This window comes from Chanodichthys erythropterus, chromosome 8 (assembly GCF_024489055.1).
Source record: "Chanodichthys erythropterus isolate Z2021 chromosome 8, ASM2448905v1, whole genome shotgun sequence".
In the NCBI taxonomy this organism is placed as follows: Eukaryota; Metazoa; Chordata; class Actinopteri; order Cypriniformes; family Xenocyprididae; genus Chanodichthys; species Chanodichthys erythropterus.
The window spans coordinates 24,940,016-24,963,733 of NC_090228.1; the positions used below are offsets into that span (position 1 = coordinate 24,940,016).

General features: G+C 36.1%; 2 protein-coding genes across 2 annotated transcripts; both read left to right on the top strand.

Moving 5' to 3' along the window:
* The first annotated feature begins 358 nt into the window (after window positions 1–358).
* Window positions 359–6,134, top strand: srr (serine racemase). The gene is made up of 7 exons (XM_067391134.1): window positions 359–480; window positions 845–1,046; window positions 1,123–1,304; window positions 1,392–1,522; window positions 3,209–3,357; window positions 4,665–4,754; window positions 4,876–6,134. The coding sequence occupies exons 2-7, from the start codon at window positions 869–871 to the stop codon at window positions 5,115–5,117; spliced, it is 972 nt and encodes a 323-aa protein (XP_067247235.1). The 5' UTR covers window positions 359–480; window positions 845–868; the 3' UTR covers window positions 5,118–6,134.
* A 4,916-nt stretch (window positions 6,135–11,050) lies between these two features.
* On the top strand, window positions 11,051–23,201 carry tmem19 (transmembrane protein 19). Its single transcript, XM_067392428.1, has 7 exons — window positions 11,051–11,158; window positions 11,981–12,130; window positions 15,007–15,120; window positions 16,643–16,780; window positions 17,155–17,409; window positions 19,333–19,542; window positions 22,393–23,201. Exons 2-7 carry the CDS (start codon window positions 12,043–12,045, stop codon window positions 22,554–22,556), a joined length of 969 nt encoding a protein of 322 aa, XP_067248529.1. The 5' UTR covers window positions 11,051–11,158; window positions 11,981–12,042; the 3' UTR covers window positions 22,557–23,201.
* The last annotated feature ends 517 nt before the right edge of the window (window positions 23,202–23,718 follow it).

Genomic DNA, 23,718 nt, shown 5'->3' on the forward strand with positions numbered 1-23,718 from the left:
TACTCACGTGGTACCTGATGATTTTTTTTCTTTGCGCTGACAGAATCGACAGTTTGTTTGATAAATCCGTTTAAATAATACTGAGATAATTTACTGAGATTACACACTGATTTATGTATTTGTTTGAACGATTATACTTTAAAAGTATAGATACAATTATAAAACATCAACATGATGTTAAATGGGATAACATATTCATTTATATGATATATCATGTTTGTTACTGTACTAATAATTGAAATTCAGATTATGGATGATTTGTTTCCTGAGCCATCGAGCTCCCCCTGCAGGAATAACATGTTTGTGCCACAGATTTATCAATAATATCCTGGTTGTCTGCCACACAATGATTATTTCAAAATGATCAACGGGACACCCTTGTTTGGTCGTGCTGGAAACCCTGAATGAAATTTCTTAATTTGGAAAAGTAGCTTCATAAAACCCAGCATTATATTTTTGGATTTCACTATCGTTTTTACGGTAATACTATCGTCCAGAAATACTGCAAGCGTTTAGCTACAGTGCAACTAAATGCAATTCAGTTGAAAACTTTCGAGCTGTTAGGTTTAATAGTTGGGTTATACCAAAATAAACAAGTATTTGACACCATTGAAAACCTCCATCTATGTCGTATGGTTGGATTTGTTTACTTCTCCGTTTTTTTTTTTTATAACACAATCGAAAGCTCTGCTCAATGAATTAGCAAACAAACTAGTTTTAAGTCAAAAGATTTGTTAATAAAAACAACAAAAATCCCAAGATATAATAATTATTTTGAATAATAAAGTATAAATTATAGGATAGAATAAATAAAAATAATTTAATTATTTTGTACATTATTTAGCAATCAAGTGTTCGCCCAAGAACAATGGGAGAAGTGTCAGCAGACAGCATCACAGTAGAGATGCTCAGAGAGGCCTGTGGGACTGTCAGGCGCAGCCCGCTGGATGTGATCAACACACCAATGATCCCATGGTGCCAAACCACACTGCCGCTCAAAACATCCAGCAACATTCACATCAAACTGGAGAACATGCAGAGGACGGGTCAGTTTGTGTCTGTTTTATCTGGTTATTATGGCTGCTTATGAATTTTTCAAACTTGTCTTTCCTCTTCCTGCAGGTTCTTTTAAGATAAGAGGTGTTGCAAACCAGTTTGCCAGGAGACTCAAAGGGGACAATTTTGTTACCATGTCTGCTGGGAATTATGGGAAGTCATTTGCGTATGCATGTAAGCATTATGGATCCAAAGGCAAAGTGGTGATGCCAGAAACTGCTCCCATCTCCAGATCTCTGCTGATACAAGTACCACACTCTCATTTATACACTTTACAGAGGCACTTTTTTCTTTATTGAATGTTTAACAAAAAAAAATTGTGTCAAAATATGTAGAGTTTGGGAGTTGAGGTTGAACGAGCGCCAACTACTCGTCTCATGGATGTTGTTAACCGGTGTGTTCAAGAGGACAGCATGACCTTCCTACATTCCTATGATGATCCGGACCTTATCGCTGGACATGCCAGGTTAAATACATTTACATTGGGGTTTAAAGAAATAGTTCAAGCATGAAAATCCTGTCATTATTTACTCACCCTCATGTCAATCCAAACTTGCATGACTTTCTTTTTTTTAACACAAAAGGAGATATCTTTTGAGGAATCTTCACTGCTTTTGCCACTATAATGAAAGTGAAGGGTGACTCTCTTGGGGAAAGTTACTTTTAAAAGTAATGAGTTACAATATTGTGTTACTCCCTAACAAGTAACTAAGTTACGCAATTAGTTACTTGTTAGGGAGTAACGCAATAATGTGCTATGTTATGTTTGTGTTACTTTTTCCCACTCGGACTGGGCTTGCCTGTTTGTTTGTTGCAAAAAGTCAAATGAATAAACCTCAGGCTGAAGGAAATGCAAATTCACGCCTGTACAGTAGAGGGCGCAGCTCAAACACCTTTCAGCTATGCTGCCTTTCTGGACCACAGAAGAATAGGATGAAGGAGAAAAAAATTCAACACTCTTACTTCAGCAATAAAACTAAAAATGAAACACAAATGTGATTTTTATCTAAAGGCATTTTTGCTTATTAGTATGGTTGAACTGAACCAAAGAAAGTCAGCAGCAAAGACATTGGTTAATAAAGTGAAATTAAATACATACACAGCAAAATCCTCAGAGTTAAATCAACCTTCTCAGAGTACATATGGTCCCTCTATATAGTGTTAACGTAACACTGAAGCAGAGTTAAAGTTAATGAGATAATTAAGTGATTAATTAAGTGATGATTGAGCATTAGTGATGAACACCTGCTGTTAACAAGCACAATCACTGAAGAGAAATACAAGAACTACAACTGACTTCAGCCACAGCCTAAGATGAACTCAACTGAAGATAAAAGACATTAAATCTCTCCAGATCTGATTAAACATCTCCACAAACAGCATATTATCTCATTAACTTTAACTCTGCTTCAGTGTTATTTTAACTCTATGTAGAGAGGGACCATATGTTCTCTGAGCAGAGTTGATTTAACTCTGGGATTTTGCTGTGTAAAGTATGTTTGTGTTATTTAACATATTTAATTATTTCATACTTCAAAAAGCACTAATGTACCTGTTAGTGTTTGCTGATAGAAACACTGAATGAAACAAAATCACATCTTATGATTTTAAAACATATTTACTTTAAATTTAGAAAACAGCAACATTACAAAAACAAATATTGAAAAACATGAAATGTTTCACTGCAATATCACTGCTACATCAAATATTTCATATATTATTATTATTATATTCTTTCATATATATTTCATCTATGTTTCATATATATTCATCTATATTTCATCTATATTTCCCCCTCACCACTGGAAAAACTCGAAGAATCACAAACGTATGTAAGTGGCAGGTGTATTGTGAAAAAAAATATAAAGATTAAAAAAAGGAAAAATTAGGAGAATCAATGATTTGTGAACAACTTATTGCCATTGTATAAATAATATGTAATCCATAAAAAAGGTAACTGTAGTCTGATTGCGAGTATTTTAAAAAGAAGTTTACTCTAATTACAAGTACTTGATTTTTGGAATCTGATTACGTAATCCAGATTACATGTAATTCGTTACTACCCAGCTCTGGCTACTTTACTCCTTACTTGCATCACTAATGGAATGTATTACAATTGTTTGACTCATGCTAGTGTCGTTTTCAATGATAGCTTAGGTTTTGAGATCCTGGAGGTTGTGCCCTGTCCAGATGTGGTGGTGGTTTGCTGTGGTGGAGGAGGGTTACTTGCTGGTGTGGCAGCTGCTATCAAACTGTCTGGCTGTGAGAACACAAAGATCTATGGAGTGGAGCCAGAAGGAGGTGAATATTCCAGTCCCCTGTTAAAGTGATGTCTGAGAGTCGTCCTCAAGAAATTATGCCATTTGTACATGAAAACTTAAATTTAATTAGCATCTCATTTGAAAAGGTTACCACTGAACCAGGATCATTAAAGGATTAGTTCACTTTCAAATAAAAATGTCCTGATAATTTACTCACCCCCATGTCATCCAAGATGTAAAAAAGTAAGGTTTTTGATGAAAACATTCCAGGATTATTCTCCTTATAGTGGACTTCAATGGCCTCCAAACGGTTGAAGGTCAAAATTACAGTTTCAGTGCAGATTCAAAGGGCTTTAAATGATACCAGACGAGGAATAAGGGTCTTATCAAGCAAAACGATTGGTCATTTTCGAAAAAACTGTATTTGCTTTATATAAACAGATGATCGCCTTGCACATGCTTCCGCTTTCCGCATTCTTCAAAAAGCTTACACTGTATGTCCTACGCCTTCCCTATTCTACTTATGGAACGAACGCGGCGCCAGTTTCTTTTTTTTTTCCATTTTTATTTGAAAGTGGACTAATCCTTTAAGATACTTTTATTTAATTAGTATAGTTTTTTTTGTTAATATTTTAAATTAGATTATATTTTTTATATTTTCTGTTTTAATTTTAGTTAATGTTTTAGTACTTTTGTTGTGTTTTTTTGCCATTTTATAATTATTTCAAATTTTTCTATATAACTTTCTATTAACTTTTATTCTTAAGTTTTAGTTATTTTAATACTTATGGAAGCTTGTTTCCACCATGGAATAAAAAAAATGTAAAAGATAATTGCGACTTTTTATCTCACAATTCTGACATTTTTCACAATTGCCAGTTTACGTCCCACAATTCAGACTTTTTTCTCACAATTGTGTTATAAAGTCGTAATTGCAAGTTATAATGTCAGAATTGCGAGATATAAAGTTGCAATTTTGACTTTATATGTCACATATCTGACTTATTTTCTCAGAATTGTGAGATATGAACTTGAAATTGTGAGTTTAGGAAAAAAATACTGACTTTATTTCTCGCAAATCTGACTTTATAACTTTTATATAGTATAACTTCAATTCTCAGAATTGCGAGATAAAAAGTCGCAATTTACTTTTTTATTTTTTTTTCCATGGCAGAAACAAGCTTCCATATACTTAAACTCAAAGTGACCGAAAATGAGAAATGTTGCCTTGGCAAATAGCTGAAATAAAGTAAGTTGTTGTGATGGAAAGGGCTGCTTTTTGAAAATTACACTTCTGTTTTACTGATATGTGCACATTATTAAATAAACCCTCTTGATTTTCAACAGCATGTACGATGTACAAGAGCTTCATTGAGAAGAAGCCTGTTGGTATGGATGCGAAAAGCATCGCTTCGGGGCTAGCGCCACCGTTTGCAGGTATGAAATCTACTTTAAATGAAACTTTATGGCAGTGTTCCTTATTAAAACTTTACATTATTTAAGATTCAGGATTTTTATTTGGGCTAACCGAAACTTGTATACTGGGATTCAACCTCAGGTACCTTGCCGTATGTGCTTTGTCAGAAGTACGTGGAGAACATTGTGCTGGTGACCGACGAGGAGATCAAATCTGCCGTTTCCACGCTTTATAAGGCTGGTCTTGTTGTTGAACCTTCAGGCACTGCAGCGTTTGCTGCCGTCACGAATGACAAAATTCCAGATATCAATGACAAGAATGTGGTGGTCATTCTCAGCGGAGGAAACATTGGCAAAGACGAGCTTTGTAACTTCCCGGACTAAGCTCACTCAAATATTCTGTCATCATTCACTCACCATCATGTCATTAATGACAAAATCGTATCCCACCCCACAAATGTAGTAAATTCTGTACAAAATTTCTCTTTTTGTGTCCTCAATCATAATAAAATAATTCTGGGTTAGAAAGACATGAGGGTAAGATAATGACGTTTTCATTTTCATGTAACTATGTATTGTTGTTTTTGTTTTTTGGTAACTCGATGAATTTTCACCTAGCCACAATCGCTTGTTTTTATGATTGAATTATCATTTTAGTGCAAACACTAAAATTATTTGGTTACACTTTATTTTACAGTGCCGTAGTTACATTGTAATTACTCAAATGAGTGCTGAGTACTATTAATTAACTACTGGTACTTACTATAGAGTTACTGTTAGGGTTTGGTTTAGGGTTAGTTACTTGTAATTATGCATAATTTACTGTTATAACTATAGTAAGTACACTACCGTTCAAAAGTTTGGGTCAGTAAGAATTTTTTTATTTTATTTTTTTTTTAAAGAAATGAAGGAAATTAATACTTTTATTCAGCAAGGATGCATTAAATCAATCAAAAGTGACAGTAAAGACATTTATAATGTTACAAAAGATTAGATTTCAGATAAACACTGTTCTTTTGAATTGTATATTCATCAAATAATCCTGAAAAAAAATATTGTACACAAATATTTTGTACAATTGTACACATTAAATGTTTCTTGAGCAGCAAATTGACATATTAGAATGATTTCTGAAGGATCATGTGACACTGAAGACTGGAGTAACGATGCTGAAAATTCAGCTTTGATCACAGGAATAAATTACATTTTCAAATATTTTCAAATAGAAAACAGTCATTTTAAATTGTAATAATATTTCACAATATTACTGTTTTTACTGTATTTTTAATTAAATAAATTAAGCCTTGGTGAGCAGACGAAACTTCTTTTAAAGACATTAAAAATCTTACCGATCCCAAACTTTTGAGCGGTAGTGTACATGTAGTAACATGTAACTATGGCACTGTAAAATAAAGTGTTACCAATTATTCAATATCCAATAAATAATGTACCTGTTAGATATGAAAAACTGTTAATAAATAAACTCCAATGGTCATCATGAAAAATCTATTCTTTTCAAAGCAGTAGCATAAAATATGAGATTTTAAATCACATCCCTTCTGCTTTACCTGTGCTAAGTTTCTTTTCAATGTTTAATTTTTAGTTTATTTTCAGTGTGATTAGCTAACTTGGCTAATATGCATATAGTGTTGTTTAATCTTTTTTTAACATTCGTACCATTATTAATATTGACTACAGTATATTTTACATACAGGAGGTATGCAATAAGAATACTGTAATTTGAGGTCCTGCTACTTTTGCTTCGGGACAAGTCCGTGGAGGTCACACCTCTTGAATTTGGCTTGACCAATGAGAAAGGTGTAATTTTCAAGAGTGGAAAGGTTTGTTTGTTTGGAAGCTAACTCATTTGCAAGTTTGTGTCCCTTTATGCTCTGATTAATATAAGAAGCATTCAATGCATGCTGCCGCTGTTTGGATTTTAATAGGCAAATACTTAAGAGTCTATGGATGGATCATTATTACAGTGATTATTATTTTTCTAGCATGTTAAATGTTTGGCAACTGTTCTTTTAACCCTAAAAGATGGAGTGTGTAGCTTTTCAATGTCAAGATTTGTCAGGCTCGAATTGTGAAGAATCATTTTAACACATGAATTGGCACTGACCTTAACCTCAGTGTAAGTCTTTGGGATGTGCTGGAGGAGACTTTACAGAGCGCTCACCTCTTGCATTGTCAATACAAGATTTTGACCAAAAATTGAATTGAAATTGAATGAATTATTGGAAAGAAGTCCTTTTTATGGGCCTGTGTCTGTCTTTCCTATATGGCCTGTGCAATTTCAGCTGAGGTTTTACTGATGGGGCAGTAGTAAGCAGAAAGAACAGTGAGGATAAACATCTCACTGGAGGCCTTGAAAGCTGGGGAAAGCAGGAACAGATACCTGGACCCCCATTTCAGGATGTTTCCAGTGATCCAAGAGAGGATTGGCAAGTGTTGAATCAGCCTGGTCTACCTCAGTTGTCGAGCTCCTCAGAACCAGGAGGGTGATTTCCTCACGGTGGAGACATCTGACTTGAAGGGTTAGTGGCGAATAATTCAGTTATTAGGAGTGGTAACATAACTCACAGCTGACTTCAAGGAACGAACGGGACATGTGGATATTACGTGTCCCCCGTCTCCACAATACAAACACAGTCTTTGTGTCAGCTCTGTGTCGCTCTGCTGAAAGACATTCATCATTGTTGAGTTAAAAAGTGAACCAAAGGTTTTAGATTATGAAAATGATTTATGAACATTTTTTATATAAAATATATACATGCTGAACTCAAAAAATGCTAGAAAATCAAAGCCATAAATCTAAACAAGTTGTGTTCCAAATTTGAGATTGATATCTCAAAAAATTAGCTTTCAGTAAGATATTTTTTAGGTGCAGTACCAAACTTTTTCCATTAGATGCCAGCAAAGCTCCACTGGTAGAATTAAAAACTGCAGTTTTAATGAGTTGCACTAGTGAACATTTTTGTCCTTAAAGCATTAGCTCACTTTTAAATAAAATTTTCCTGATAATTTTCTCACCCCCATGTCATCCAAGTTGTCCATGTCTTTCTTTCTTCAGTCGAAAAGAAATGAAGGTTTTTGATGAAAACATTCCAGGATTATTCTCCTTATAGTGGACGTCAATGGGCACCAAACAGTTAAAGGTCATAATTAGTTTCACTGCAGCTTCAAATTGTTCAACACGATCCCAGATGAGTAATAAGGGTCTTATCTAGTGAAACCATCGCTCATTTTCTGAAAAAAAATTGAAAATTATATACGTTTTAACCATAAATGCTCATCTTGAACTATCTCTCTTCTTCTTCTCCTCTATTAGAATTCCAGCAGTGTAGACGCTAAGTGTATTACTGCCCTCCACAGGCCACAGTTTGAACTAATTTTTATATGCATTATGCTAGTTCAATAGTATATAACAATTAGTTCAAACTGTGGCCTGTGGAGGGCAGTAATACACTTAGCGTCTACACTGCTGGAATTCTAATAGAGGAGAAGAAGAAGAGAGATAGTTCAAGATGAGCATTTATGGTTAAAACTTATATAATTTTCAATTTTTTTTCAGAAAATGAGCGATGGTTTCACTAGATAAGACCCTTATTATTCATCTGGGATCATGTAGAACAATTTGAAGCTGCAGTGAAACTAATTATGACCTTTAACTGTTTGGTGCCCATTGAGGTCCACTATAAGGAGAATAATCCTGGAATGTTTTCATCAAAAACTTTAATTTCTTTTCAACTGAAGAAATAAAGACATGGACATCTTGGATGACATGGGGGTGAGTAAATTATCAGGAAAATTTAATTTAAAAGTGAACTAATCCTTTAAGGTCCTAACTATTTTGTGTAGGCCTACCTAGTGTAAAATAGTTTTTTATTAAAGGAAATGAGGGTGAAATGATAAAGCTCACAGGTCCATCTTGCAGCCAGATAGTTTGCACCCACTGTAAAGCTCTGTCAGTAAAGAAAGAGATTTTAGAGCATTTGGTGGGGAAACAATGCAGTTGCATCTCGAGGGCTAGTGAGCATTGGAGAAGAAAGGTTTTTGTCGACATTGCTATATGTATCAATATATAACCATGGCCCATGCATATACTGCAGTATATTGAAAAATATATGCGCAATAGTTTGCCATATATGGAAATGTATTATGTAAAATAATATTGCATTATATAATATTGCCCTATATTTTTGTTTCATAAGGGGTTACAAAGACCTTTTTCTATACCTCCATCAACAGAGAACTACTTGAAATTGTACTGCATGTTGTGATGAACCCTATAATTTCCCATGTTTCTCAGAAATGATCTGATGGGTCATACTGATAAATTTGGTCATTGAGCTGTAGGGTTGCCAAATCTGACCAAACAAAACCAAAATTCAAAATATGCCACTCCCATGTTTAAAACGTATATTTTATTGATTTTCAACTCGAAAAAGTTGTTCTCTGTATAGTATCAATCATAAACATAGCCTGTTTTCATAAAGGAGCTTAGAAAAGGCTCCCAACCCTGACAAAAATCTCCTTACTCTGTCACTACAGTTAAAAGTAGCCCAATAGTAGACCTGGCAACCATATTGAGCTGCGGTGATGTCTGGCATGTGGAAACTGAAGGGTCGCAGAACACAGGACCCTTTTAATATCATGTGATTGCTGTCTTGACATGCATTATTACGCTTTTTCATCCAGAGAGTCACATTGAGACGCAAAAACCCTGATTTTCTTCTTCTGGGTAAGTGAATGTGTTGATTATTTGATTACTTATTTTCTATCATATTTTTATATTTACTACCTGTAATACCTGTTTGTAAAATGTGTCCTTGTACACTATAATATCTTGGTCTGTGGTTTTTTATTAAATTACTTACTTAAATAGATGGAAAACATGGTCATTGTGTCATTATAATTGGATGTTTAAATATATGTCTGGTGTTATTATAGATTCATATAGAGTCACACTTCTATAATGCATTTATTATGACTTTTCAAACGTTAGTAATGTAACACTGGATGTGTAGATTTCATGTCTAGACAGAATTTCTTAAATCTTAAATGTTAAAAATGTTAAATGTTATTATATCATGTTTAAAATATTATTGTATTATTATACATTTTTAATAAAATTATTGTCTGAAAAAAAAATTAAATCTTTTTTTTAATTAGCCAGTGACACCCCTCAGTACTCAATAAAATTGTGGCAACAGATAACAAGCAATATCATTAATTAAATTCAACATATAAGAATCAATCAAATTCATTCCTTAAAAGTCAACCATTTAAAATGTGTAAAATTAGCAAACACCATTACAAAAACCCAAAAACTGACATAAAAAGCAAAGAGTTAAACTGCCCAACTAAAAGAAGCACTGATCACCATAATGGTGACCAAACATTTTCAATAAAATCAACATCTAAACCTCTGTTAAACCTCTGTTAATTTCTCTTTTCTTCAGTGATTCTGCTTCTCATCATCAGGTGTCTTCAATATTGGCAATAAAAAATAAAAAGTTGTTAATTTATCTTTGATTAAGTTATTTTTGTTTAAATTTTAGTTAAAATTTACTCATTTAAATGGTTGACATCTAAGGAATTAATTTGATTAATTCTAACTCAATTCTATTTGTTGAATTTAAATAATAATATTGCTTGTAATCTGTTGCCAAACTTTTATGGAGTAGATATAGCGTATTACTTTTCACAGTAAACACTGCAACAAAATGAATAAGGTTTTTCAAATGTTACTGTATTTGTTTACCAACGAGACAGCAGTGTCAGTTGAGATTAAATGTAAGATTTTTGTAAGATACTTTTATGAATTGTAAATAACTAAATTACATTTAAAAAGTTATTGTATGTACTTAGGATCATTTATACACTAACTATGGAATTAGCTTTATCAAGACAAGGAAGTCAGACATTTTATAGCAAAAAATATTCAAAACAGAATTTTCTTCTACATTTTACTATGCACAATACATTGAGACATGTTGAAAATGTTTAATAACATTTTACAGAATTCTTCTGTTGTGTGAAATGTGTGTTTTAAGAGAGTTTAATTCTTTACAAGTCCACAAAAATAAATGCTGCACTTTCTCTGGTCTCGCCGCAGTACACTAAGTAGGTGGCACTAGTGACACTTGCGAAGCTCCATACAAGCGAAGGAAGAAGAAGATATCATGAAGCAACAGATTTCCACCAATCGAGGTAAAGCACTGCTTTGCCCTCCGCCAATCCCTGTGCCGCATCTCTGTGTACTTTATCCTGGTAGGTCAGATTTCGCTGTTTGACGAGTTGACCGGAAATCAGTTCACTAGTTCACACAGACCTGTCTTGCACACTTCCAAACGTGGCTGTATTTCAGGAAACATGGAGCAAATGGGGAACAAGTATTTGTGCCAGGAGTATTTCAGGTGTTGTTTGTTATAGCTTAATATTCATTTTAGTAAAGCATGGTGTTAGAAGCTCCCAGGTGAAGTAATTTATAGTAAATACTACAGTGTTTTTGAACCATACTTGAATTAATTTGTTGTGGTAATTCTATAGTTGCTGTGGTAACATAACAACTATAGTAATATAAACAAATTACTTTACCCAATACTGTACTAACTATAGGGTATATTATACTACAAATACACCACAGTTTACTGTAGTAAAAACTAAAGTATATTACAGTTGATCAGTTCACTATACAGTATGCTGTAGCATTCATTAACAAAGTGTTGTAAATACTATAATATATACATTAAACTACAATTTACTATAGTATGGTTCAAAAACACTATAGTATTTGCTAAAAATTACTATAGTTTTTTTTTCTTGTACACAACCTTACAAAAATGTGCTATAACCATAATGTCTAACTTACCATAGTTACTACAGGTATGTTTAATGCAATACACTTATAATAAATTATATTATAATAATTATGATATATTAGGATCCCATGTTATAAAATAGCTCTCAAATTATCTGTCAGTTTGTTGATTTTTATTACTTTGGATGATGACAGTGATGAGTAAAATGAGAGTAGTAATTATTATATTTTGACAGAAACTATAATTAAGTTTCTTCTCCACAATACATACTGTCTCAGAGGAGCTGTACAGTAAATTAGTGTTATAGATTTTTGAAAAAGGATGGTAGCATTTAGAATTGACTTTAACACAATCATTTTAACCCTGAGAAAATAATAAGCAACATTTGGTTGACATTTGTTTTGATTTCCTCCACAGCTTTGCGCTCTTCGATTAACATTCAGTTTGAGGATGGTATATTCATCAAAGATTACATCAGAATGATGGCGTATATGGTTGTGTTGTGTTTCACACTGGCGATTTCATTATCGTTCTGGGTCCTGTCTATAACTGCCAGCACTTACTACGGTGAGAGCTCACTTTCTCATGATATGGACTTACATTTAGTCGTATATGAATAATAAGGGCTGTGTGTGAAACCAGCCTTATTACCCAGTCTGTCAGTGTGTGTGTATGAAGGGGCCTCCTAAGGAAACTGGTTTCAGACATCTTAGTTCAACCAATGATCTAAAATGAATTCAACTTAAAGGAACACTACACTTTTTTTGAAAATAGGCTGTAGTTACATCATGTACTAAGACGACTTTTCATTTTCCGTCGGTCTTAGTACATGATGTAACTACAGAAGAGTCAAGTATTAAATAGGAAAAATATTGAAACTCTGGTTATTTTTGAGCAAGATGCTAACGGTCTAATCAGATTCAATGAACTATGCTAAGCTATGCTAAAAATGGTACCGCCAGACCCGGAGATCAGCTGAACGGATTCGAAAACGGTAAAACTCAACTGTTTAACTCTGTCACAGTCTGTTTAGTTTCAGTTTCAGTTTATGGACTTTCTGTTTGCATTCTATGATCACATGTTCTGTTTCCCGCCTTCATTATTAGTTCATCTGTATCACCTGTGTCTTATTAATCATCCTTGTTATGTTTGCTATTTAGCTTCCCCCTGTTCACTCAGTCTTTGTCCGTTCACCGTTTGAGTAGGTTGTGTTGTATCTATATGCCTGTTACCCTGTGGATTATGTCATTAAAGTAGTATTTGGATTTATTCTCCTCGTCTGTGCTCCTTCCTGCAACCAACCGTAACAGATGAACGGACCGCCCAACTTTGATGAACGGGCCAAGTTCATCACCGTGGCCTGGGAAAGCCACAATTATTTCATTTTGCCACAAACTTTTGTGTTTTGGCTAGACAGAGCTCATTGGAGGATGAAACTCTCAAAGACCTGTTCTGCCTCTACCATGCCACCCACCTTCCAGACACCACCGGACTTAGTTGGATGGAAGCCGTATTTTGGTGTCTGGAAAGTGTGCGGTCCCGATTCAGAACCCGGCCAGACCCAGAGCCCAGCCCGTTCCAACTGCAATTGACGACGCCTGAGCCACCCGCAGACTGGAAGCTTCCGCCTGCCGCGACGCTAGAGCCAAAACCCAAGGATGAAGAGGAGGAGCTCAACATCGCCCCAGAGCCGAAGCATCGCCATCATGAGTCTAACCAGGGGTGTGAGCTGACGTCATCGTCTATCGCCGTGGGAGTCCTAGTGGAGTTCGAAGGGATGGATGCGAGCCCTGCCCAAAACCCCAGCACTGAGAGCGAGCAACATTTGAACTTTTTTTGATACTTTGTATCCCTGCATTTCTAATGATTCTGATTCTTCGACAGTTCTATCATCCACAGCCAACCTCCCTCTCCCACCACCTCAAATAACTGCCATTAAGGACATTTCATCTTTGGGTTCCTGTGCCACTCCTCATTTCCAGAGCATCGTCAAGCCTGTCACTCAGCCATCATCTCCTCCCATCATTCCCGTTGACTCACCTCATCCTCCTCTCAGTGGCGAGGCCTCATCATGGTCCTGCTGGGAGGTCACTCTTTCTGGGCATCAGGAGTCCGTGGCTCCGCCTCCTACCCCGTCGTGCTCTGTCCTGCCTCGACCCCTCGACCTGGCTCCTGCACCTACACTCCTCCCCTCGACTCCGGCTTCGACCATCGAGCATTCAGACTCACCGAGCTCCCTCGGTACGTCGGCTCCCTCTGGGTTGGACGTTGCCAGGCCTCTGCTGCGGACTTGCGGGCCGTACGCTGCTCTCCAGGCCCTCTGCCCCCTCGGCTTCGGCAAGCTCCGCCCTCCCTCAGGCTCCACCTCCCCCCTCGGTTGCTCCAGCTTGTCCTCTGCTCTCCGGATCTCCACCTCCTCCTCGGAGAGTCATCGCTACGGCTTTGTCGCGGCCGCCAATCAACCATCACCGCCTTGGACTTTTGTCTGCACGGGGCCTTCCAAGGCTCCGTCACCGTTGGTCATCTCCACGAGTCCATCACCATCTAGGCTCCTACCACCGTTGACGTCACCTTGGGTCATTTCCACCTGGCCACACCTACCTCCTCCAATCCCGCCTTGGTCGTCATCCTCCATTCTTCTGCCTGCCTCCGGTTCCTGCTCCTGGCCACACCATCGTCCTCCTCCCAAGCCACCTCCCTTTTTTTTTTCCACAGCGTGAGGACACCTCCTTTTTTTTTCACGCCGTGAGGACACACCTTTTTGGAGGGGGGCGTAATGTCACAGTCTGTTTAGTTTCAGTTTATGGACTTTCTGTTTGCATTCTTTGATCACATGTTCTATTTCCCACCTTCATTATTAGTTCATCTGTATCACCTGTCTTATTAATCATCCTTGTTATGTTTGCTATTTAGCTTCCCCCTGTTCACTCAGTCTTTGTCCGTTCACCGTTTGAGTAGGTTGTGTTGTATCTATATGCCTGTTACCCTGTGGATTATGTCATTAAAGTATTTGGATTTATTCTCCTCGTCTGTGCTCCTTCCTGCAACCAACTGTAACAAACTCTAGGGGAGTTGGAAAATAAGCCTATTTTCAAAAAAAGTGGAGTGTTCCTTTTAATAGATTATTTAAATTTATAGATGGCCTAGAATACATATTTCGAGATTACAATTCTTATTTCTTACAAGACATTGTGACATTGATAAAAACAGACAGCTTTAAGCTTTTGCAGCAATTTTACAGCTTTTAGACTTTTCTTAGAAAAGATGTTGTTAAAATGTAAGGATTACAGTTTGCGTTTCTATACTAACCCTAACTTTCCTGGAAATATCAGGGAATATAAAAAGTGTTGTTTCCAGGCCTAGAAATTTTGAAAGGTAATGTTAAAGTCAGAGGATTCTGACTTTCATATGCAATTCAATGTATATAAAATGCTGTTTTGCAGGTACTCTGCAGCCTGTATCACCATGGCGGTGGCTGTTTTCAGTGCTGGTCCCTCTTTACATTACATTTCGAGCCTTTAAACGTAGGAGTCTTGATCATGGTGGTGCCATAGGAGGTGAGGAATATATTTTAAAGCACAAATGGCCTTGTGGGTTCATTTTAAGTACACATTTTATTGTTTCAACACTCGTTACAGGTTGTAAAGAGATAGTCTACTAGAATATGTCCCAAAGCAGCGCTTTCTTACAAACATTTCTACCAGTTAAACTGAGCACACACACACACAAAAACCTAAACAATCTAAACTAACCTATCCTTTTGAAACGCACACTAAGATATAACATCAATTAATCCCTTAACAAAACCTAGGTTTTAAGTGCCCAAGACATTTTTGCCTATCACAGCAAAATCCCCAGAGTTAAATCAACTCTGCTCAGAGTACATATGGTCCCTCTCTAAATAGAGTTAATATAAAACTGAAGCAGAGTTAAAGTTAATGAGATTAAGTGATTAATTAAGTGATGATTGAGCATTAGTGATGAACACCTGCTGTTAACAAGCAGAATCACTGAAGAGAAACACAAGATATATAGCCTAAGATGAACTCAACTGAAGATAAAAGATGTTAAATCTCTCAAGATCTGATTAAACAACTCCACAAACATCATATCTCATTAATTTGAACTCTGCTTCAGTTTTTTCTCTTTTGTGGCCAGCAGTATAGACATTAATGGCTGTGTGTTGAGTTATTTTGAGGGGACGCCACATTTACACTGTTATACAAGCTCTACATTCACTACTTTACATTGTAGCAAAGTGTCATTTCTTCAGTGTTGTCACATGAAAAGATATAATAAAATATTTACAAAAATGTGAGGGGTGTACTCACTTCTGTGAGATACTGTAGTTCCCATTTATTGATTCATTTGGTGTATTTTTATTTGTTTTCAGTTATCTACTTCATATTATCTCCTTCATGGTTCAGTTAATGTTTGTTGCTGTCAGTACTGGTAGCTGTTTGTAACAAAAAGCACAATAAAGTATTGATCAAAATAATAATAATTGTGAAATTCTGCAAAAGTCCTTGATTTTTCACTCAACCTCAACAAAAATTCTCTGAAATCCCTAGGTCAATAATTATCAGAAAAATGTTAAACTATAACTTGGTCATTTAAAAAATATAGCTGTGGCCGAGAGTACCAAAAAGTGTACTCTATAATTCGTAAACATAAACCTCAGAACTTAACGAAACTAGGTATAAAGACATGTCGTATGATTCTAAAAATGATGCAAACATTTATGGAGATCTGGGCGGTGCCTTTTTTATTATTATCTCTGATTAAGGTGCTTACAGGCTTGCTAAAGAAAACATAATAAAAACTATAATAAAAATCTAATTTAAAAAAAAAAAGGTATTTTTTTATGACAAATGGTGAATATGTATGTCTTTTGCAAGTTTGGAAAAAACTTAAAAAATCTTAAGTAAGTGAATCATTTAGGACGGAAATGTTTTGCTATCCCGTAGGATGTATTAAAGTCGGATGGTACCGGTTTGGATGGCAAATGGTATTGTACTGTTGATGATGTGACTAGATTAATAAATTGCAAAATTTAAAAAAATGTCCTTCTCTTTGCAGCAATGCTGGTTGGCTTTGCTCTTACTATGGCCAACATGAGCTTTTTTGCAGCTTTGTTAACCTTTTTCATCACATCCACCAAACTAACCAAATGGAAGGGGGACATCAAAAAACAAATCGACTCCGATTATAAAGAAGGTAAGTGGCTACTGAACTATTCAGATGTTCCTATCAAATGGATTACAAAAGGTTAAAAACTACTCTGCTCTGATTGGCCCTCATAATTCTCTTCACCATTTCTGAATTCTGCAGAGACTCCGTTGGTCCTATCAGCTCTAGTGCTATCATGACATTACATGTTTGTTGTGTTCTGAAAATCTAATTTGGTCAGAGCCATATGGCTCTCATTTTCAAATTCAAAAATCCTAAACGCTCTTAAAAATCATTTTAAAAATGAGTAAGCTTTTTAATTCTTGTTTGCTTGTATACACATCTTTCCAGTGCTGTCTAACCCAACTGATTTTCAACACGTCTGAATTGATGGCAGATGTTGACTTCTCTGATGTCTGCAGGTGGCCAGAGGAACTGGTTGCAAGTTTTCTGTAATGGTGGAGTTCCTACAGAATTGGCGCTGCTTTATATGATTGAATCTGGTCCTGGAGAAATACCTGTGGATTTTGTGAAGCAATATTCTGCTTCATGGATGTGCTTATCCCTATTAGGAGCCCTGGCTTGCAGCACAGGGGACACCTGGGCTTCTGAGGTGGGTCCTGTGCTTAGTAAGAGCAAGCCCAGGCTCATCACCTCCTGGAGATATGTCCCAGCAGGTATACAGAGCACAACATTGAAATTGTGGAAATTAACAAAATATTACAATGTTCACAGTTTAATTAACAAAATATGTGGCATCATTTCATGTTTAAATACAACACAAACTGATGGTACAGACACTGTTAATGACCACAGACAAGAATTTGGCTACAAAATTAAGTTACCTGCCATTCAGAACTTCTACTATAGCCAAAACAAAAATATCAGAAATAAACCAGCTAAGATTTATATATATATATATTAAAAATGGACATATTTGCCTTTTATTTAAATATATATATAATATTTTAAATCTAAAGATTTTTAGTATTTTGCTTAGTTGTGCTTGGAGTTTTATTTGTGATAACGTCATGAAACATGTCATATTGTGCAGACATAATTGTTTTGCCAGGATGTCATACAAAGAAATTATGAACACATGCAAAAATAAGAGAAATATCAATAACTGATCATGTTATGTTGAATGTTTTTTCGTGTGAGCTTTTTGTTTTTCTATGTTGTTTTTTTCCGCATAGTAAAATTAAACATGTAGCTGTAGTTTGCCTTTGTTGCAAAATCATTTTGTCAGGTAAATAACCTTGTTTTTTCTTTAAATTTTTTTTATATTAAAAAATATAAAATATATGTTTGATTGATTAATCAAACTTGTAGGGTCATGGAAAATAAATATTCCCTCTGGACATTACTTTTGGCCGCTTCTGTACACTACCTGTCAAAAGTTTGTAATAATACTTTTTTTCCCCCTATGTTTTTGAAAAAAAGTAGCTTATGCTCATCAATTTATTTGGAATTATAATAATATTTCTCTAAATTACTGTTTTTTACTATATTTCTTATCAAATAAATGCAACCTTGTTGAACAAAAGACACTTTCAAAGACAGAGAAAACAACAAATCGTAATTATTCCGAATTTTTGCCGATAGTGTAGCTCCAATATGAATGTTTAATGGTAAACATGTTAAAGATTAGTAGACAGGCTGTCAATTCATCAGCTGTGATCTGTGGTTTCCTCACTGAAGTCAGTGTACTGAACTCAGCTCTTTGAACCCACTTTTCCATTGACAGCCATTAAGAACCAACCCGTGACTCTCACTCCTAAGGCGCATAACAATGCTACTGATAATCATGCCCCAAAATATCACAATGACAATATTTTACTCCACCAATATAATTTTGCGATGATATAATTATCATGGCAATTATACACAGCAAAATCCCCAGAGTTAAATCAGCTCTGCTGAGAGAACATATGATCCCTCTCTACATAGAGTTAAAAAGCAGAGTTAAAGATAATGAGATAACATGCTGTTTGTGGAGTTGTTTAATCAAATTTTGAGAGATTTAATGTCTTTTATCTTCATTTGAGTTCATCTTAGGCTGTGGCTGGAAGTCAGTTGTAGTTCTTGTATTTCTCTTCAGCGATTCTGCTTGTTAACAGCAGGTGTTCATCACTAATGCTCAATCATCTTATCACAATCTCTTAATCTCATTAACTTTAACTCTGCTTCATTGTTCATTTAACACTATATAGAGAGGAACCATATGTAGTTGATTTAACTCTGGGGATTTTGCTGTGTATCGACAGCAAATCTTTCTGATTTAAAGCAATGGGTTTACTGGCAGTGTTGCAATAAAGATGCCAGAGGGCACTTTTGATGACTGTATAGTAACACGCAAATGTAGAGCATTTATGAAATGGCTATGGAGAGAGAACGGGTTGAAATGAAAAATAAGTCTCTTTGTTTTGCTAATGTTGGAGGCTCTGATAGCGTTGGCGTGCAAATTGACAGAACATAACCATAGCCCCCAAATTGGCTACTGTGACCCGTTTTTGGCGAGTGTTAATTTTAAACCCTGATTATGTACTCTTTGAATTGATCAATTTCAGCAAAATGCCTTTGTCTTCACTGGTTTATAGGTACCAATGGTGGAGTCACTGCTGTTGGATTGGTGGCCAGTGTTTTGGGTGGAGGCGCAGTGGGTTTAGCGTACTTCTTCATGCAACTCCTGCTGGTAAAAGATTTGCATTTGGCAGTTCCTCAGTGGCCTGTCATCTTATATGCAGCAATAGCTGGGCTATTTGGATCTTTGCTGGACTCATTCCTCGGTGCAACTATGCAGTATTCAGGTAATCTGGCTGATTAATATTATAAAATCAAATTAAGCTAAATAAATGCAAACATTATATGGTAATTAAAATGAAATTAATTTTACTCAAAGGTATCATATCATATTTTTCCCTTGGGGGCCACTCACAATGTTATTCCAGGTTTCCTGTACCAGAGTGGTAATTTACTTTTTATACTCGTACTGGGCATGCCAAGTTACTGAGCACTGAATTGGCATCATGTGTTAGTAGGCTCATGGGTGTGATGAACTGGGTAAAAATAAGATTTTCTGATACATTATGGATTCTTAAAATCCCAAGATACATCTTTTAATCTATGTATGTGACTGACTAAAATTGTTGCTTTATTAACACCATTTGTAGCACATTATTTGTAACTAACCTCCCATCCTGCAGATGTCACTACAGATGGACTCTCAAATCATCTTACCATAAGAAAAAGCCTAGAAGCGAAGTAGGGGAGGAAGGGACAAATGTTATGTTAAAAGTGCAAAATAAAAAATGAACAAATGTGACTTTGTTTATTTATTATTGTTACGAAGGGAGACTCAGGCAGGGGATCCAAATGCAGCATTTTATTAGAAGTGAGCGTGGTCGTACAGGCAGGGTCAAACAGGAACAAACAGGAGCAATAAGGAACAGGCAGAGTCGTAGTCAGGGTACAGGCAAGGATCGAGGCAGGCAGCAATGGGTCGTAAAACAGGAATCAGGCAAGATCAATCACAGATAGACAAACAGGATACAAGGTAATGCTCAGAAATGTAACACGAGTGAAAACAAGACTTTGCGGTGAGGTGGTGTGAGTGAAAGTCCTTTATAGTCCTGTTAACAAGCTGCAGCTGGGTGTGGTGATTAGTGAGGAGTGTGTGCATGGCTGTATGTGGCGACAGGTGATTGGTGTAGAGTGAACATGTGACTGACAGAGAGAATTATGGGAAGCATAGTCCGGGGAGTGAAAGGAACAAACGGTGATCGTTACAATTATGTTATTATAAAGATTACTTTCTTGCTTTGGATGACTCTTACAATAGGTTTACATGCATTCAAGGTCAAATAATACCTAAATCTTCTCATAATATACATTGCAACATCACCTGTTTTCTCACAGTGTCTGTAAAGGTTCTTTTTCGTTCTTTGTTTAAAGGGTAAAACGAAGTTCGAAATGCGTGAGCTGCGGTATACTGTAAATGAACATCTGACGCCGCCCACACTGCTTAGATTGACAGTAAGATGAATATGTAAATGTGTGCTGTTCACTTTCTTCTCAGTAACAAAATAAACACAACAAAAATGAGAAAACAGCAAGTATTTATTACAGAAAGCATAAGAAAAGCGTCTGATCATAACATGGCATGAGCATGAGCTCTGCAAATTAGCACGTCTTCATATCACTTTATTCAATAGATTGCTTAAAATCAAGCAGCTTTACAGTATCAAACATGAAAAACAGTGTCAGTGCCTCATTTTCACTTCATTTTGTACTATAAAGGGGTGTGTTCAGCAGTGTTCAATGTTTTCACCCGCAGAGATCTTACCTCAACGAACTCAAACACACGAAATGATTTAAAGACACGTTAGATGCAAGTGAAGGCGGAGCCTCGGCGCACACCTCCTGCTACATTATCGTCACGGACCAATGGTAGTACGAAGGTGTTTTGCAGTTGGTGTGAACTTTTCCTGAAAGTTCGCTTTAGCAAGCCGTTTCAAACTTGCAAAAAGAACACAAAACGAACTTCATTTTGGCCTGATTTTGTTCGAAATGATGTCACATCAGTTCATCCTTCGATTTCGTTTGAAGCCTTAACGGTTTGATCAAGGATCCAGTCTCGCTAAACCCCTTCTTTCCGAGAGCTTGCTCTGCTTTGATCGGTTAAATGGTGATTGATCTACCACTTACGACACATCGGAAACTAAATGTTTCCATATCCTCAGCACTTGTATACACAGTGATAAGGACTTTGTAACTATGTAATAACTATTAATAGTAACTGTGGTGTTGGTTTGACTGTATCAATTCAAGTCCTCATCTTTTTGGAAGTGTTTCCAATGCTTCCAGGTCGACAACACGAACCAAACTCTTCCAGGCCTCAGCCACAACTATGTTTGAGGCTAAAAGTAGATGTTGTTCTCAGGCAGCCAATAAAGACCATAGGCTGACATGCAAATTTGTTACAAACCTACATAGTTTCAGCAGGACTTGACTCATTTCAGGCAGTTTAAAATCTATTCTTTCTATTGGGAGACAAGAGGTCCATTTATCATGTGCTTTGATCTAAGAAAGTTTGCAGACCTTTTACATTCACAAACAGCTATATTACACACTACATGAAAGGTAATCTTCAAAAAAAAGCAGTTTTGTTTTAAAATATATAATGTTTGTTAGGGCTGGGCGATGTATCGAATGCTTTTGTCACGCGCATTTCTTCAGTAAAGCCGGTTCCCTGATTACCGCTAAATCATCATCACCTGCTTTCAAATGAAGCGGCATTTAATAGACAGAGCCGTAGTTCACTGACAAGCCACGCAATATCGCGTTCAATATCGACGGCGATTCATATCGATATTGAACGCGATATTGCGTGGCTTGTCAGTGAACTATTAAATGCCCATTTGAAAGCAGGTGATGATGATTTAGCGGTAATCAGGGAACCGGCTTTACTGACGAAATGCGCGTGACAAAAGCATTCGATATAACGCCCAGCCCTAATGTTTGTGGGGGAAAAGGTCAGTGTGTCGTAGCCAATATGCAATGATCTTCTATTATTTGTGATTGACCTATATGCTTATTTTTCTTTGAGTATTTCTTTTAAATTATTCTTGATGATTGACCATTTTTCCCTCTCCATCAAGGATACGATGAATCCATCGGGAAAGTCGTGAGTTACGAGTCGCCAAGTGTTAAACGAATATGTGGGAAACCCATCCTGGATAACAATGGAGTGAATCTGTTCTCTTCTGTCCTTATAGCACTGTTCCTGCCTGGGTTTGCTTGGATATTCTGGCCTAGGCACTGAATCATGTGATTTTATTGTGCGCATGACAGTTTATGCAAAAAACAATACCATTATTATACATTATTATGACTTTTTAAGCATTTAATCAAGCACAATGTGAACTCAATGTCTTTCTTTCTACTAATTATATTGAGATTTTGAATGGACTTTAAAGGTGAAGTGTGTGTGTTTGTTTTGTTTTGTTTTTTTGGTTTTTTTGGATGTTAAATACTTGAACATATTAGGAGAAATATGGAAATGAAATCCCTTGCTTATATTCCCAGCCTTAATATAAGCCATCAAATAGGTCAATGCATTTAACCCTAACAACATAGTACAAAATACTGTAAAATCATAGTTTCCAGCCCACTACAGTTCAGATCACTTCATTACATGCACACTATGCAATTTTTGTAGTCCATTTCTCAGATTACTAAAACATGCTTTTCTGTACTTTTACACAGAATGTAATATGTCTGTCTATGCCACTTATGTCGACTGTACTGCTGTGAGATCTGTTGTGTTTATCTCTGACATACACAGAACATTTCAGTATGTCGTTGTAATGTATGTGTACTTCATGTAATAAAGTACCCTTACATACAAAGCATGCCAGGTTCTAAAGCCATTCAACTGTCCATTTCTGTTTATTGTCTTGATTTCAAAATGGCATTTATGATTAAAATGTCTCAAAGCATTATCTTCTATATTTTATTAAGTATTTACTGTGCTCAGCGTAAATGAGAACACCACCTTTGAAAAGTAACATTTTAAACTATATCTCAATTAACTCAAAAACAATTTCCAAAATGAAAGTTAAATATAACATCTGTTTAACTTATAACATGAAAGTAAGGTTAATAATATAACATTGATTACACATTTTTCAGTTTTACTCAAATTAGGGTGATGCAAAAATGAGTACACCCCGCAACAAAAACTACTGCATCTAGTACTTTGTATGGCCTCCATGATTTTTAATGACAGCACCAAGTCTTCTAGGCATGGAATGAACAAGTTGGCGACATTTTGCCACATTTTCCATTCTTCAAGTATGACCTCTTTTAGAGACTGGATGCTGGATGGAGAGTGATGCTTAACTTGTCTCTTCAGAACTCTCCATTAGGTGTTAAATTGGGTTCAGATCAGGAACCACTGAATCACTTTCACCCTGTTCTTCTTC